This window comes from Myxine glutinosa, chromosome 14 (genome assembly GCF_964187855.1).
Source record: "Myxine glutinosa chromosome 14, kmMyxGlut1.1, whole genome shotgun sequence".
In the NCBI taxonomy this organism is placed as follows: domain Eukaryota; kingdom Metazoa; phylum Chordata; class Myxini; order Myxiniformes; family Myxinidae; genus Myxine; species Myxine glutinosa.
Window position 1 is genome coordinate 64,375,624 of NC_136274.1, and position 16,863 is coordinate 64,392,486.

The 16,863-nt window shown below is 51.4% G+C and overlaps 1 protein-coding gene across 1 annotated transcript in view; it reads left to right on the forward strand.

Annotated features, from left to right (window-relative positions):
* The first annotated feature begins 316 nt into the window (after positions 1–316).
* The window catches only part of LOC137439271 (uncharacterized), a 37,445-nt gene continuing 20,898 nt past the window's right edge, over positions 317–16,863 (forward strand). Inside the window, exon 1 of the mRNA XM_078767897.1 lies at positions 317–718. Coding sequence (XP_078624023.1) covers positions 686–718 — 33 coding nt within the window. The 5' untranslated portion in view covers positions 317–685. The remainder of the gene's footprint in view (positions 719–16,863) is intronic.

The following is a 16,863-nucleotide window of genomic DNA, read 5'->3' on the forward strand; positions in this document are numbered from 1 at the left end:
CACCCCATGGATTACTCCGGGTCTCTCCCTCATCCTGGTGTTGGGCTAGCGGCTAGGGTGCCGGCTTAGGATAACCTAGGATCCTGGGTTCGAATCCTGGTCGATTGCTACGTTAAATTAACGCCAGGGGGGTTGACTCAGCCTGTCTCATCCTTCCGAGGTCGGCTAATTGAGTACCAGTTCACTGGTAATTCCCTGTTTGTCGTTAAAGGCGGCAAAAAGGGTTGGTGTCAGGAAGGGCATCCGGCCGTAAAACATTGCTTCAAAAAGGGGACCAAAAAACAACAACAACCACGGTGCCCGAAAAAGGCCAACCCCCGCTTGTGGGGAAAAATGGCCTCTAAAGGTGGTTTTTTTTTTCTCCCTCATCGACCTAGGAATTTGAAACGAAACCCGAGCCTCGCCAAAGTGCGACCCTCTACTCTCTTATCCGCTGAGCGGCCGTTTTGCATGTGTAATGTCTATTATAAAGATGCAGACACCCAGAGAGGATCAAGCACCATCTTTTATTCCAGGCAACACAGGCCTTGCTCGGCCCCGCCCACAGCGGCCTCACTCGGCCGTACACGGCCCTACGGCTTTCAATTCATACATCGCCAGATCTCAACTTTTTAGCTGCGACGAGCAGCTCCATGAGAAGACCGCGTTGTTGTTCTTGTTGTTGGGGTGCCTTTTTGAATAGCGCATGCGCATACACTCGGACGTGCGTTGGTATGAGGTAAGAACATCGCGGACTAAAATCGCGATTTGTTTGAAGAAACCAGAATAAATTTAGCTGAAAGACAAAAAGATGCCAGTGCATGCGTATAATTTAATGACTGGTCGAATTTGGTAGCGCATATTGCAACGGATATCCTCATGATTCTACACGTCGCAGCTGGTGACCACACTGTGGTCATTTTTCTCTTGTTAGCACTGAAAACGTCGCCAAAACTTTTTTGACAAGTCCCGCCAACTTAATCGGATTATTAGGACCCAACGGTTTGGGCCCATCGGAGGCCGATACTATCACCAACAATTTGACATGGGGTTTTTATTTGGAAGGAGGAGGCCTATGCTTGGCTCCTGAGGGGGGAGTGAGGAATCCATCTACTAGGAATAGGAAGGACGAGCTGATTTGGAATGAACACCCCCCTCTTCATTGGTGTGTTCACTAGCAACTTTTTAGTATTTGCCAAACAGAAGATTTTTCAACTATTTTGGTTGATCTCGTGTGTTATTGTGAAATAAATGAAGAAATGATTTGATTTTGGTGAAGATCTGGATCCAGATGTGGATATGAGCATTTTTAAGAGACTCTTCACCATTGAGAGATCGGACAAAAACCGATATGTAGCACGAGATGTGAAAAACTTCTGGACGGATTGCAACAAAACTTGGTTCATGAGTTGGAGAAGTGACAAGAACAAGCGATTCGGTTTTGGTTCAAGTGGGATCCAGATTCGAGCTATTCGTGTCCGATCTAACAAAACAGAAATTGTCCACCTGGGGCAGGTGTGCTCTCTACCGAGTGCTGTTCTAGTTGAGCTATATTTCGCTTTTCATCATCATCCTCGGGTAGTTTGGTTGCATCATCATCCTCGGGTAGTTTGGTTGCATCATCATCCTCGGGTAGTTTGGTTGCATCATCATCCTTGGGCCAGGAGTTCTGATTTTAAAAACCGCAACGTTCCCGCCGAACTCACGGGTTATTCCATTTACTAATGAACCTTCTTTTGTCATTGCACAATATATTATAATGTGCATTTGATAAACAATATCGTTATGACTGTATTAACAATAGGAATTATGGAATTTGAAGTGTATCACGTGAAGCCAGTCCAGTAAAGGCAAAATGTTTAATCACCGTTCAATGCTCGAGCTACAAGCTCGCCACCATTGCACCCAATCTCCCGCTCGCCCCGCCCCTTTCCGCACCCGATCTCCCGCTCGCCCCGCCCCTTTCCACGCCCAATCTTCCGCTCGCCCCGCCCCTTTCCGCGCCCGATCTCCTGCTCTACCCACCCATTTCCACGCCCGATCTCCCGCTCGCACCGCCCCTTTCCGGAAGCCCAACCTTACGTTGGAAGCCCAACCCAATCAGGGACGTCGACCCGATTACCGTAAAGCACAATATGCTCCATTCCATTACCATACAGCACAATATGCTCCATTCCGTTACCATAAAGCACAATATGCTCCATTCCGTTACCGTAAAGCACAATATGCTCCATTCCGTTACCATACAGCACAATATGTTACATAATTTTAATGTGATTATTGTTGCATTTGTAAACATTCAATGAGTTATTCATTCTTCCACTTAACCTGCTTTTTTACCAATGCTAACTTCACCCCTTCATTTTATAATAGTCCCGTCTAGTTAAACATCAGGGAAAAACGTTTTTACGTTGTAGCCCATCGGGCAGAGCCGTCTCGAACAGTGTTTGTCCGTCTGTATGTATGTATGTACGCTACCTGTCAAAAGTTTTAGAGCACCTCAATTTTTCCAGTTTTTATTGAAATTTACGCAGTTTAATGTCTCAATGTACTCTGAAATTAAGCATAGAACAAATAAACAATTGGAGATAAAAAAAGAAATCATAGAATCATTTTGTTTAACAAAATTTAATTTAAATTTTTGACTCAGCAAAGTAGCCACCTTTTGCAGATAAAACCGCCGAACACAGTAGTGGCATTCTTTCTACAATGGAAATCAAACATTGTTCGGGAAGTTCTTCCCAACACTGTTGCAGGAGTTCCACAAATGTGTTGCACTTGTAGGTTGCTTTGCTTTCACCCTTCTGTCCAGTTCATCCCAAACCAGCTCGATGGGGTTTAAGTCTGGAGACTGTGCTGGCCATTCCATGATTTGAAGCCTACAGTCTTGTTGTTTTCCTCGAAGGTAGTTTTCACATAGCCTGGAGGTGTGTTTGGGGTCATTATCTTGCTGTAGGATAAACCCCTGACCAACTAGGCGTATACCAGAGGGTATTGCATGGCGCTACAAAATGCTGTGGTAGCCCTTTTGGTTCAGGGTGCCAGTCACTCTGTGCAAGTCGCCGACTCTGGATCCAGCAAAAGAGCCCCAAACCATCATGCTTCCTCCTCCATGTTTGACAGTTGGTGTCACACACTGAGGAACCATCATTTCGGCTACTCGACGGCGTATACAAACCCTGCGTGATGAACCAAAGATTTCAAATTTTGATTAATCGGTCCATAAGACCTTCCAGTCTTCAGTCGTCCACTGGCGGTGCTTCATGGCCCAGGCAAGCCTCTTTTTTCTTATTTTGCCATCTTAGCAATGGCTTTCTTACTGCCACTCAATCTGTCAAACCTGCAGCTCGAAGTCTTCACTTCACAGTTGAAACTAAGACTTGCTTACTTCGACCAGTGTTAAGCTGTGCTTGAAGCTGTTGTCCTGTGAACCGCATTTCCGCAAGCTGTTGACTCTCAGAAACTTGTCTTCTGATTCTGTTGTGGCTTTGGGTCTGCCAGACATCTTCCTGTCAGAGTTTCCTCCAGTTTCCAAGTGCCTTTTGATGGTGCAGGAAACTGTACTCACTGACACCTTGCCTTTCTTTGCAATTTCTTTGCAATGATTCTATGATTTCTTTTTCATCTGCAATTGTTTATTTGTTCTATGTTTAATTTCTATGACTTCCGCTTCCGGTCTTGACGGCGAGGTTTCGTTTTTTCGCAGCTGTCTACGCTCTCCATCGAAATCGAAGTTAAGTAATTGTTCCCATTTGTATTTTCGTTATAACTGTATTTATTTTATGGTGTTGTACGTATCGTGTGTCCCGAGGAAGATTTTCGGTGCAAATCTTTCATACCTGTATAGAAAATCGTGTTAATCGTGTCGTGTCTTTTGAGGCCTTGTACAGTGTCCAACCTTGAGGCTTTGTTTTCCTCTCAGCGGTCTGTCGTTTGTGCTCCAATAACTTTCGTTCTCTGCTTTTCCCAGTCTTTTCACCCCATAGCCTACTTCCTTGTTTAAAATCAACTAAAAAAAACCCAAAAAAAAACAAAAAACATTTCCTTCTCTGTTCTTATTCTTTGTTCTCATTCGTTTATTCGTTCTTATTCGTTCGTTCGTTCTTCGACCACGTGTTTCTTCCCCATTTCCCCAGATAGTTTTCACTATTATTAACCTTTAAATGTTTACACTTTCCCCTCAAGTTCTGTATTCCGTCGTATATTATAACACCTTTTTCTTCTTCTTCTTTAAAAGGCTGCTTTCGACTTGCTCACCAAATCTATTCATCCTCCCAAAAAATTCCATCTCTTTCAGTGCCTCTTTTCTACATTCCCCAAACTCTCCTGCACTCCATCCTCCCTCCAGCGTCCTCAAATGTATTTTTGACTCGAAGATCACAAGAAACTCATTTTGCAATAAATGTTCGTTTCCCATTAATCGTACACTTTCTAAAATCCAATCTCACCCCTCCCCTCCAAATCTTCCCCATCACCCCTCCCCTCCAAATCTTTCCCCTTGCCACTCCCCTCCTAATCCTCCCCATCACCCATCCCTTTCAAATCTCCCCCCTTGCCCCTTCTCTCCAAAACTCCCCCCACACCCCTCCCCTCCACGACTCCCCCTCGCCCCTCCCCTCCTGGACTCCCCCCTCACCCCTCCCCTCCAAATCTACCCCATATTCCATCCCTTTCAAATCCCTCCCCTTGTCCCTTCCCTCCTAAACTCCTCCCTCGCCCCTCCCCTTCAAATCTCCCCACCCACATTTCTTCTCAATTTCCCCCTTCTCACTCCCCCTCCTCAAAGCGTCCTCCCCGTTTCTTCCCCCTTCCAACTCTCACCTCCATCTCCCCCAACCTTCTGCCTCGCTCTTCCCCCTCCTCAAATAACACCTCATTGTGCCTCACCCAATCACCATCAAACCTTTTGTCTGCCCCATCCTTCCCTTTCTCCGAGCTATTCTGAAATCTCTGACACACCTCCAACAGCTCTCCCTACCTCTTCCACCTCTTCCACATCTTACCCTACCCCTCCTCCCCCCTGTTCTGTATCCGATGCTCCCCCTTTCTCTTCATTAACGGTATGGACCTCAAACATCCGGGGCCTTCGTTCAAACTCAACTGATCTCCCCATACAGGTTGCTTCTGTCAAACCAGATGTGATCTGCTGAACAGAAACTTTCCTCCTTCATGATGTCTCTGATTCCTTAGTATCTCTCCTGGGTTACTCCCTCCTCCGGTATGATAGACCTGAGCCTCGTCCTGGAGGTGGGGTTGCTATCTTTATCAAAAACTCTCTTCCTCACTCGCCCTGCACTGCACTCTCTCCACCTCACCCCCAGGAATACCTCTGGCTACGGCTTCCCCTTCGCTCCCACCTCTTGTTCATATGTATGTTGTACCGTCCACCAAACAGTGATGACTCCATCTACATCTTGCTGTCTGATAATATGGACCAACTTCTGTCTACTCATCCCAGCTCTCTCTTCCTCATATGTGGTGATTTCAATTGTCATCATGCCAGTTGGCTGGGTGTGGGTACCTCTCTCACCAGCCATGGTTCCTCAGCAAAGGACTTCTGCGACTCACTGGGACTGACACAATCTGTCAATTTCCCGACCCGGATCTCAGTCAACGGAGCATCTTCTCTTCTGGACTTGGTTATGACTAACTTCCCTGAAAATGTCTGCTGCTCTTCTTCTGCTCCGATCGGATCATCTGATCATGTCCTTGTTAAATTGGACATCTCTCTGACCATCCTCAGGTAGCCTGCTCAGCGTCGACGAGTCTGGCATTTCACTCAGGCCAACTGGCACGGTCTTCAAGCAGCCATCAATCATCTGGACTGGTCTCCCATCTCTACCACCTCTGACTTCAACTCATCCTGGGAATTCTTCCAAAGTAAATTGCTCTCTCTCATGCACAGATTTATCCCATCTCATCTTCAGTTGTCATACCCTTCCTCCCGTCCATGGTACACGGAATCTTGTGGTGAGGCTGTTGCCCAGAAACAACTTGCCTTCGTCTCCTGGAAAGCAAATCCAACGGAAGGAAACCTCATTTCCTTTCACAAAGCCCGAAACAAGTGTGTGTCCACCCTCAGGAGGGCCAGGAAACAATATCTCTCCGTTCTCAAGATCGAACTCTCTTATCTGTCTCCCTCTTTCAAATCCTGGTGGCGTCTGGTCAAATCTGTTTCTGGTGTTTGTTCCCCCTCCATCCCCTCCCTTACCTCAAACGGCTACACAGCTGACTCCGCACATGAAAAAGCTGAATGCCTCAACTCTGTGTTTGCCTCCAAATCTTGTGTCCCAAACCCATCCCTCTCTGTACCCACTGTACCCAGTCGTACCAAGCTCCTCCTGGACTCCGTGTCCTTTCCTCCTGACAAGGTGGAAATGTTTCTGTCAACCCTCGACTCTGATTCTGCAACTGGACCTGACGGCATCAGCCCACGGGTCCAAAAATCCTGTTCTTCCGCTCTTTCACTCCCTCTCTCTGTTCTCTTCACCCTCTCTTTTGCTCAAGGTCAACTGCCATCTGCTTGGAAATCAGCCAACATCACCGCTTTGCACAAAAAAGGTGCAAAAACAGATCCTAGCAACTACAGACAAACCAGCCTTCTCCCAATTATCAGCAAAGTTTTGGAATCCATCATTGCTTCGGATATGAAATCTTTCCTCTTCTCCAATGGCTTGATCTCTGATCATCAATTTGGTTTCAGACCAGGTCACTCTACTCTGGACATGCTGCTTCTGCTGTCTCAACAATGGATGGAGGTCATCAATGCCAAACAGGAAATTAGAGCTGTCTCCCTCGACATATCACGTGCCTTCGATACGGTCTGGCACCCTGCTCTGCTCACCAAACTCTCCTCCTTTGGTATCCATGGAAATCTCCACACATGGCTGGCGGACTTCCTCTCTCGTCGTAGTCAACGTGTGGCCCTGAATGGGTTTCTCTCATCTCCTCTTCCTGTTCAGGCTGAAGTTCCCCAAGGCAGTGTTCTGGGCCCTGTGCTTTATCTGGTCTTCATCAATGATCTCTCTGACTCTCTTGAAAATCTTCTCTGTTTTATACCTCCCCCCCCCCCCCTTCCCACGCCTCCTCCCCCCAAGCCCTCTCCCTCCCACACTTCTCCCTGCTCTCAAATGTTGTGGTTGTGTGCTTCCCCTTCTCTCCCCATCTTGTCTTCCGCTCCCTCTTTTTGTATATTTTGTTTGTCTGGTTGATTTGTTTGTGAAATAAATGTTAGCTCGTTCACGAGCCTCGACTCAGTATACAAAAAACAAAAAACAAACAAAAAAAAAACTCTTTGCTGATGACTCCACTCTCTGCTGCTCCATTCCTCATCTCTCAGATCGGCAGTCTGCAGCCTCCTCACTCTCTGCAGACCTGGACAAAATCACAGACTGGGCAAACAAGTGGAACATGTCTTTCAATCCTGACAAATCTCACTCTTACGATGTCTCTCTGAAAAGACCGACTGGACAACCCTCCCATCTACTTTCTGAATAATCCTCCACAAGAAGTTCTGTCACTCAAGCTTTTGGGTCTCACTATCTGCCATGATCTTTCCTGGGAAAACCACATTTCCAAGCTGGCCTCCAAAGCCAGTCGCCGACTGGGCATCCTCCGTCGTGCGAAGTCCTTCCTTGGCACACCTGAGCTCCTCACCACATACAAGGCTTTCATCCACAGCTCAATGGAATACTGCTCTTCCCTCTGGGCTGGTGCTCCTGCCTCACACCTAGCTCGTCTTCACGCTGTTGAAACCAAAGCGTTCAGAATCATTGGAATCTCCTGCGATGACGCTATCTCCGAGGGCCTTTCACTTTCTCACCGCAGGCAGGTTGGTGGTCTTTCTGTCTTCTACCGACTCCTCTCCAGCCTTGCTCACCCAGCTCTCTCTGGGCTCTTCCCCCAAATATTCCTACAGGTCGCACAAGATCTGCCTGCAACCCTCTTATGGTTAACCTGCCAAAATCAAGACTCTCTATTCACCTTCACTCCTTCATTCCTCTTTTCTCCCGCCTCTGGAACAAACTCCCTCACTCTCTTCAATCCCACTCCTCCCTCCAGGTCTTTAAAACGGCTGTTCACCACCATCTCTTATCTTCCCCAATCCAAAACCTTGATCTTTTCTACCCCCGCTAATTTCACCCCAAATCCACTTTTTTGAGGTGACTTTTGTCTTCTTTCTTGGAAGTCCTTGGTGTCCTTGCGTTTTATACCTATCCTGCCTCCTCCCAGGCCCTCTCCCTCCCACACATCTCCCGATGTCCCTGCTCTCAAATGTTGTGTTTGTGTGCTTCCTCCCCTTCTCTCCTCATCTTGTTGACCGCTCCCCTTTTTATATACTTTGTTTGCTTGTTTGTTTGATTTGTTTCTTTGATAAATGTTAGCTCTTTCACGAGCCTCGACTTTGTATCCAAAAAAAAGAAAAAAGAAAAAAAAAAGAGTACATTGAGACATTAAACTGCGTAAATTTCAATAAAAACTGGAAAAAATGAAGTGTTCTAAAACTTGTGACCGGTAGTGTATGTATGTTTGTCCCCTCAAACGTATACCAATCAGAGCTGAGAATCTGGTCACATGACAGGGTGATGTGATTACGTCTGATGTCATTACGGTGGTGCAGCGGGGCTGACTCTCCGCACACCGCCATGTTGATTTATATTTCGTTGGAGCTGAGCATATCGTCGAACCTGTCATATATCACAATCCCCATGCTCTACCTGTACGTTTTTCATTCAGTATGAAACACAAACAAACCGATTGTTAAAATGACCATCAAATATCGAAAGCATCGGAGTTATGTCTCGTCCAACAATACGGTATGTATAGGCCTCAGGCATTATGACTCACCGTCCGCTTCAGACAAATTAAACCCAGGTTTCTTAATACAGTGGTAAAGCACACGGTGCTGCACGCGTGACTTGCTACCAAGGAGGAAGCGGACAACGCGGTAAGTTTATAGTTCTTTATTCCAAAGAGGTCACTGTAGCACTGGCGCGCTCTGGGCTGCGCACCCGGTGTATATCCTGAGGCCACGCCTACCCCTCGGGCGTGGCCGCCGCACACTTGGTGCGCGGAATGATGTCACCACGCCAGTGGGCTTTCGTGTACGCCACACGCGCCCCCCCCCCAGAATTCCCGCGCACCTGGAGGGACAGTTTGCAGGGCAAACGGATGACCCGGCCGAAGCGCCCTCTGGCGACCGGCGGCGTCCGGGGTGCAGGGATGCCAGGTGGGATGCCCCCGGCTGTACCCGGGATGGGTGCCGGACCGGGGGGCGGCGTGCCTGCGGTGCTGGGCGGTGCCGGGGGTCCGCCCGCAGGGGGGCGGCCCCGACGCAGGGGCCGAGCCACCGGCGGTGGGTGGTCCACGTCGAGGTGGGCCAGCTTGAGGCGGTCTATGGAGACCCGGTCAGGAGTGCCGCCGATGTCCAGGGTGAAATGTTTCACCCCGGTCTCCAGCACGCAGAAAGGCCCGTGATACGGGGGCCGCAGTGGTGTCCGGTGGGTGTCGTGCCGGACGAAGACGTACTCCACGGTGCGAAGCTCCGGGGCGACATGTGTAGGAGGGTGCCCGTGGTGCGCCGTCGGCACCGGGGCGAACCTCCGGGCGGTCTCCTGCAGCACAGAACGCTCCTGCGCCGCGGACCAAGGTGCCGTGGGGTCGGGGAGGAACTCGCCCGGCACCCGCAGCGGTTGTCCAAAGACCAACTCTGCCGCGGATGCGCGCAGGTCCTCCTTGGGTGCCGTCCGGAGGCCCAGCAGGACCCAGGGGAGCCTGTCGACCCAGCCGCCGTCGCGGAGGGTGGCCCGGAGCGTGGCCTTCAACGAGCGGTGGAATGGCTTGCACAGGCCATTGGCCTGGGGGTGGTAGGCCGTGGTTCGGTGCAGCTGGACCCCGAGCCCCCGCGCGACCGCGGCCCAGAGCTCCGAGGTGAACTGGGGGCCGCGGTCGGACGAGATGTCCGAGGGGGTGCCGAACCGGGCGACCCAGGTGGCGATGAACGCCTGCGCGACGTCTGCCGCCGTCGTCGCCGCCAAAGGCACGGCCTCCGGCCACCGGCTGGTGCGGTCCACCATGGTGAGGACATGGGTGAAACCCCGCGAGGGGGGCAGAGGTCCCACCAGGTCCACGTGAACGTGGTCGAACCGACGTTCCGGCACCGTAAACGGGGCCAAGGGGGCCTGGGTGTGTCGGTGCACCTTTGCGCGCTGGCACGCGAGGCACGTCCTGGTCCAGCCGCGGACGGCCTTCCGGAGGCCATGCCAGACAAACTTGTCGGTGACCAACCGCTGGGAGGCCCTCGTGCCCTGGTGGGACAGGCCGTGGATGGCGTCAAAAACCTGGCGTTGCCAGCCTGCGGGCACGATGGGGCGAGGCCGCCCGAGGGAGACATCGCAAACGAGGGCCGTGCCCGCGCCGTCGAAGGGCACCTCGGTGACGCGGAGGCCCGAGACGGCGGGCCGCAGGGCCTGGACCCCGGGGTCATCGGCCTGGTCCGCTGCCATCCGGGCATAGTCGATGCCAAGGTGGACTGCGTGGGCGACGGCCCGGGAAAGGCAATCGGCCACCGGGTTGTCCTTTCCCATGACATGCCGGATGTCCGTCGTGTACTCGGACACGGCCGCGAGGTGACGCTGTTGCCGGGCCGACCACGGCTCGGCGGCCTTGCCCATCGCGAAAACCAGCGGCTTGTGGTTGACGAAGGCCGTGAACGCATGGCCCTCGAGCAGATGGCGGAAGTGCCTGACCGCCAGGTGAAGCCCAAGCAACTCGCGGTCGAAGGTGCTGTAACGGCGTTCGGGTGGGCGAAGCTGCCGGCTGAAGAACGCCAGCGGTTGCCAAGCTCCATGCACCCATTGCTCGTACACCGCGCCCACCGCTTAGTCCGAGGCGTCGGAGGTGAGGGCGATCGGTGCATCGAGCGCCGGGTGCGCGAGCATGGTGGCGTTGGCCAAGGCGAGCTTCGCGCCCGAGAACGCCGCGTCCATCTGCTCGGTCCAGGTAACGTCACCTTTGCCCGGCCTCCCTCAAAGGGCCTCGTGTAAGGGGCGCAGGAGCTGGGCGATGCGGGGCAGGAACCGATGGTAAAAGTTTACCATGCCCAGGAACTCCTGGAGCCCCTTGATCGTGCGGGGGTGCGGAAACCCCTTCACCGCCTCCACCTTGGCCGGTAGGGGGACGGCCCCGTGCCTGGTGACGCGGTGCCCCAAAAAGTCGATTTCAGCGACACTGAACCGGCACTTTGCGGGGTTCACGATCAGGCCGTGCTGGCCCAGACGTTCGAAGAGCGTGCGGAGATGGTGAAGGTGCTCTTCGCAGGACGCGCTGGCGACGAGGATGTCGTCCAGGTATACGTACAAAAAATCCAAGCCGCGCAAGACGCTGTCCATGAGGCGCTGGAATGCCTGAGCCGCATTTTTCAAACCGAAGGGCATCCGAAGGAATTCGAAAAGCCCGAATGGCGTGATGACAGCCGTCTTCGGGATATCCTCCGGCCTGACAGGGATGGTAGCCGCGTATGAGGTCCACCTTTGAAAAGAAGGACATCCCCGCCAACCGGGCGGAGAAGTCCTGGATGTGGGGGACGGGGTAGCGGTCGGGGGTGGTGGCGTCATTGAGGTGCCGGTAGTCCCCGCACGGTCGCCATCCCCCACCGGGCTTGGGCACGATATGGAGCGGGGACGCCCACGCGCTCTCGGAGCGCCGCACGATGCCGAGCCGCTCCAGCATAGCGAATCCCGCTTTAGCTACGGCGAGCTTCGTCGGCTCGAGGCGGCGTGCCCGGGCGTAGACCGGTGGCCCGGCGGTGGGGATGTGGTGTTCCACCCCGTGCTTGATGGTCCCCGCCGAGAAGGTGGGCCGCGTGAGGGCCGGGAAACCCGCGAGGAGGCGGGCGAATTCGTCCGCTGCCGAAAGCATACACATGAACCTGGCCGGAATGGAACCGCTCAGCAAGCCGCTTGGCGAGCCGCTCGGTGAGCCGCTCTGTGAGCTGCTCAACGAGGCGGGCAGCGCACATGCGAGCGAGCTGAACGTCTCAGCCTGGACAAGCCTTCTGCGCTTTACATCGACCAGTAATCCATTAGCACATAAGAAGTCCGCGCCAAGCAGTGCCATGGGCACGTCGGCCGTAACGAACGACCAACGGAAAACCTGACCTCCGAACCGCAGGGAGAGACAGCGTTTTCCGTACGTGCGTATAGACGTACCATTGGCCGCAAGCAGTGCGGGACCTCAGCCCGCGGTGTGCTTGTCGGACGTACCGGCAGGAACGACACTCACCTGCGCCCCCATGTTGCACAGGTAACGGCGCCCGGACAAGGTGTCCGTTATGTATAGAAGGCTGTTTGAATTGCCGACGCTCACCGCTCGCCCGTTTCCCGACCTGCCGAATGAGCACGGCGGGCGACACTGCCGAGCCTCGTGGCCGAACTTGGCGTAAAAGAAACACCAGGCGGGCAGCTGCGGCGTCGGAGGCCGTGGTTTTCTTCGCGGCGGCGGCGGTGGTGGTGGGCGGGGCGTGGCGGCGGACACGAGGTGCGGTGCATCGGGGAAAGCCTCGGGAGCCTCGGGAGCCTCGGGAGTGGCAACCGCGCCAAGACTCGCCTGCGTGTCCAAAGCCGCATAGTATTTGTCGGCCTCAGTAGCGAGCGCACGGGGTTCCGTTAATGCGGAACCAGCCAAAGTGAGGCGGACTCGTGCTGGCAGCTGGCGTCGAAACAACGCCCGGAATAGAGCGTTCGGGGTTTCGTCGCCCATGAGCGCCAGCATATGGTCCATATGGACCGACGGTCGCGTGTCCCCGATCTCGGGGAGGTCCAAGAGGCGATCGGCCCGTGCGTCCACCGTAAGGCTGAACGTGGCGAGGAGGAGACGCTTGACCGCCTCGTACTTGCCGTCGGCAGGTGGATCCCATAGGACCGATACGACGCGGGTGGCCGTGCCGGGCCCGAGGGCGGCGACCACGTGGCAGTACATGGTCTCGTCCACCGTGATGCCTCGAAGTCGGAACTGGGCTTCCGCCTGCAGGAACCAAACTTCGGCTTGTGACTCCCAGAATTCGGGGAGCTTGATGGAGACTGCGTTGGTAGCCATTGTTGCGGCGGTTTCGGGTAGTCAGCGACGGCTAACTCGAATGTCGGAGGTCACCAATAAAGCACGCGGTGCTACGCACGTGACTTGCTACCAAGGAGGAAGCGGACAACGCGGTAAGTTTATAGTTCTTTATTCCAAAGAGGTCACTGTAGCACTGGCGTGCTCCGGGCTGCGCGCCCGGTGTATATCCTGAGGCCACGCCTACCCCTAGGGCGTGGCCGCCGCACACTTGGTGCGCGGAATGATGTCACCACGCCAGTGGGCTTTCGTGTACGCCACAGTGGCATCGTTTCAGTAGTATCGTTTTCATAGTAATAATAATAGAGTAAATATAACCATAACACTTTCATCCCAATGTTGTAAATGGAAAGTTGATGTATTGAAGCGGTGTAAAAGCGGAGGTAAGGAATTCACCTCGGTTTTTAAAAAATAATATAATTTTTGTAATAATAACGCAACGTTATTATTATAGTAAATCTAATCGTAACACTAATCCCTGAGTAGTGACTGCAACGTTACTGGAGGTTAAATATATATCTTATATATATTAAAGTGGAGGCAGTTTTGTGTCCGGCCGTCATACTACGTCATTACCCTGCGCTCGCGAAGCGAAAAGCGGGGTTAAGCATTCAAATGCGTACGTGTGCCTTGTGCCGTACGTGTCTGCATTAAAAAAAAATCATTTTCTCGGCAACCATTTGTCCGATTGACACGAAATTTTACCATAGAAGTGCCTCCGCCTGCAGAAGTTTTTATTCATAATTATGACGTCATAGATCACGTGGTACGGGCGCCATCTTGGAAAAACGTTACACCTCTGTATCTCCCAAACCACTCAATGGAAAAAATTGAAAAATGTCTCATTGTCAAGTACTCCTCTTGGGGAATAAGATATGTTAATGATGATGCCATCTGTGCCTTCGTTATGACGTCATAATTCACAAGTACAACACATATCTGATCATTGTGAATTTTTTCCTCAGCAACTGTTGGTCTGATGGGCACGAAATTTTCACCATAGGAGAGCCTCCTCATGTAGAATATTTTAATGATAATCATGACGTCATAGGTCATGTGGTACAGGCGCCATCTTTGAAAAACCGAAAAATGTTGCACCTCTGTTTCTCCAAAACCGCTGCATGGAAAAAATTGAAACATGGTTCGTGGTAAAGAACTCCATATGGGGAATAGGTGTTGTTAACGACGTCATTGGTGCCATAATTATGACGTCATAATTCGACAGGGACAACGCTTAGTCTGATCAGTTTGAAATTTATTGGGCGTGATCTATGGAACAATATATTAGAGAATATAAATTTATGATGTCATCGCTCACGTGGTCTGGCGACCATATTGGATCAAAGAAAAAAAAAGTTCAAAAACAGAAGAGTTGGCTCACAACAAGTTGACTGCGCAGGGTAAGTATTCTATGAATACCATCTCGTTACGTATATGATGTCATTACGGCGTAAACACCCGCTCACTTCGCGAGCTGGAGGAAAGGTCATTCCTCTTTGGGGTACATAGATTACAGTCGATATATGGTCGGGTCTCAAGAACATTGGGTGTGTGTTCATTTACCAAGTTTCTGGTGGAGAGATCGCCAAGTGATTTAAGCATTCGAGCAAGCACTCCATTCAAAACCTTTAAGGAACGGCTGGCTTGGCAAGCACTAGCTAGCTGCTTGGTAAATGAGCACACCCCCAACCCTTGTGTGTATATATAGATTACAGTAGATATTCGCTCAGTTCTGTAAGTAAAACTTACCTCACTGATGTCGGGATTCCTCCAAATTTATTTGTTTAATGTTATCAGCAGCATTAGCGACTGTTTAAAGAGCCAATCATATGTGTTTGTGGTTTATAATATTTTACAAGCCCGGCTACGCCGCCGTTAGACTTTTGGTCTTGTTTTAACTCGATTCATCACGTGACAATGCTTTCGTTCCTCGAGATTGATCATTCCCTTTTCGCTGTGTTTTTCACCACTCACAAGGTGATATGTTTTGTCAGCAAAGTGAGACCCACCCTCGGTCTCATCTCGAAACATTGTGGCCCACGATCGGTCTTGCGTTACCTCTCATGATCTCGGGTTGCATTCATTGAATGACGTCTTGAAGTTGGGGTCTCTGCAGTGTGCACGTGACCATTGTGGACTTGCCCATTGTGGACTTGCCCATTGTGCACGTGACCATTGTGCACGTGAACGGTGTGCACGTGACCATTGTGGACTTGCCCATTGTGCACGTGACCATTGTGCACGTGACCATTGTGCACGTGACCATTGTGCACGTGAACTGTGTGCACGTGACCATTGTGGACTTGCCCATTGTGCACGTGACCATTGTGCACGTGAACTGTGTGCACGTGACCATTGTGGACTTGCCCATTGTGCACGTGAACTGTGTGCACGTGACCATTGTGGACTTGCCCATTGTGCACGTGACCATTGTGCACGTGAAGTCGTGAACTGTGTGCACGTGACCATTGTGGACTTGCCCATTATATACGTGCTCATTATGCACGTGCGTGTGTTAATCCGTCATTACGGACAGAAAAGCACTCACTCGCACGTGGTTTACTCCTCACCTGGAAGAATTAATAACAAGAAGAAGCAGAAGAAGGTTAAGCAAAGCAGGAATTGTTCAATTACGATGAACTACAGGCTGATTTTCTTCTAAACCTCGTGCTGTAAGTGTTATTGTGACGAAGGTTCACGTGATCGGATCGAATTTAATCTGACGATGTGTGTTCGGTATGAAGGTGTAAACATTCCCCGTTTTATCCCCGTAAACATTCCCCGTAAACATTCCCCGTTTTATCCCCGTATTCCCCGTAAACATGCCCCGTTTTATCCCGACACCGTGACCGCGGGAGTTACGGCTCAGGTCGGACGTCGCTGGGTTGAATCGGACCTGTATCTGGTCAATAAATGTGCAACAATCGATCGTAATCTGTCGACATACGTTACATGGCGACGAGGATAAACATCTAGAGCGTGACTTCTTTCGGCCATATCGATTAATTTGTCCCTCATGAGGGAGATTTTCACACGTATTCTGAGGGGTTGTCTTTCTACTTCGAGGCGAACGACATCGAGACGGAAGCCCGGATGAAGGCCGTCTTCCTGCCCGTTTGCGGGGGAGAGACGTTCACACTCGTTAAAAACCTGATTCGTCCTCGGACCTCCTTCAGTCATCCTTCAGTCATCCTCCTTCAGTCCTCCTTCAGTCATCCTCCTTCAGTCCTCCTTCAGTCATCCTCCTTCAGTCCTCCTTCAGTCATCCTCCTTCAGTCCTCCTTCAGTCATCCTCCTTCAGTCCTTCAGTCCTTCAGTCCTCCATCCTCCTTCAGTCCTTCAGTCATCCTGTGCCGGTTTAATTTTTACATGTGCAGACAGCAGCAAGGTCGGTCGATCGCAGACTTCATTGCACACCTCAAAAAATGTCATCTGTGTGAGTTTGGGGACGATTGACATGCTCCGTGTATTATATACTGAACTAACGCCTTCACGTCGACGTTTCAGTATAGGAGCCGGGCCGAGTAAAGGACCCAGACACTGTCGACTGACGCCATTACAGGACTTTATTTTGCGCATGCGCCACGCCCACGCCTCTCTACGTCAGTCGTCATCGCGTCATTCAACACAATACTGCACTCCTCCATCCTATAGACGCAATACCCATTCTAATTTAACATTGGTATTATACCATGACTCTGAACCTTTGAATAAAACGTCAATTCCTTTCATCTCTTCAGTTATTGCTTTCACCACAGTTGTTACCAGTTG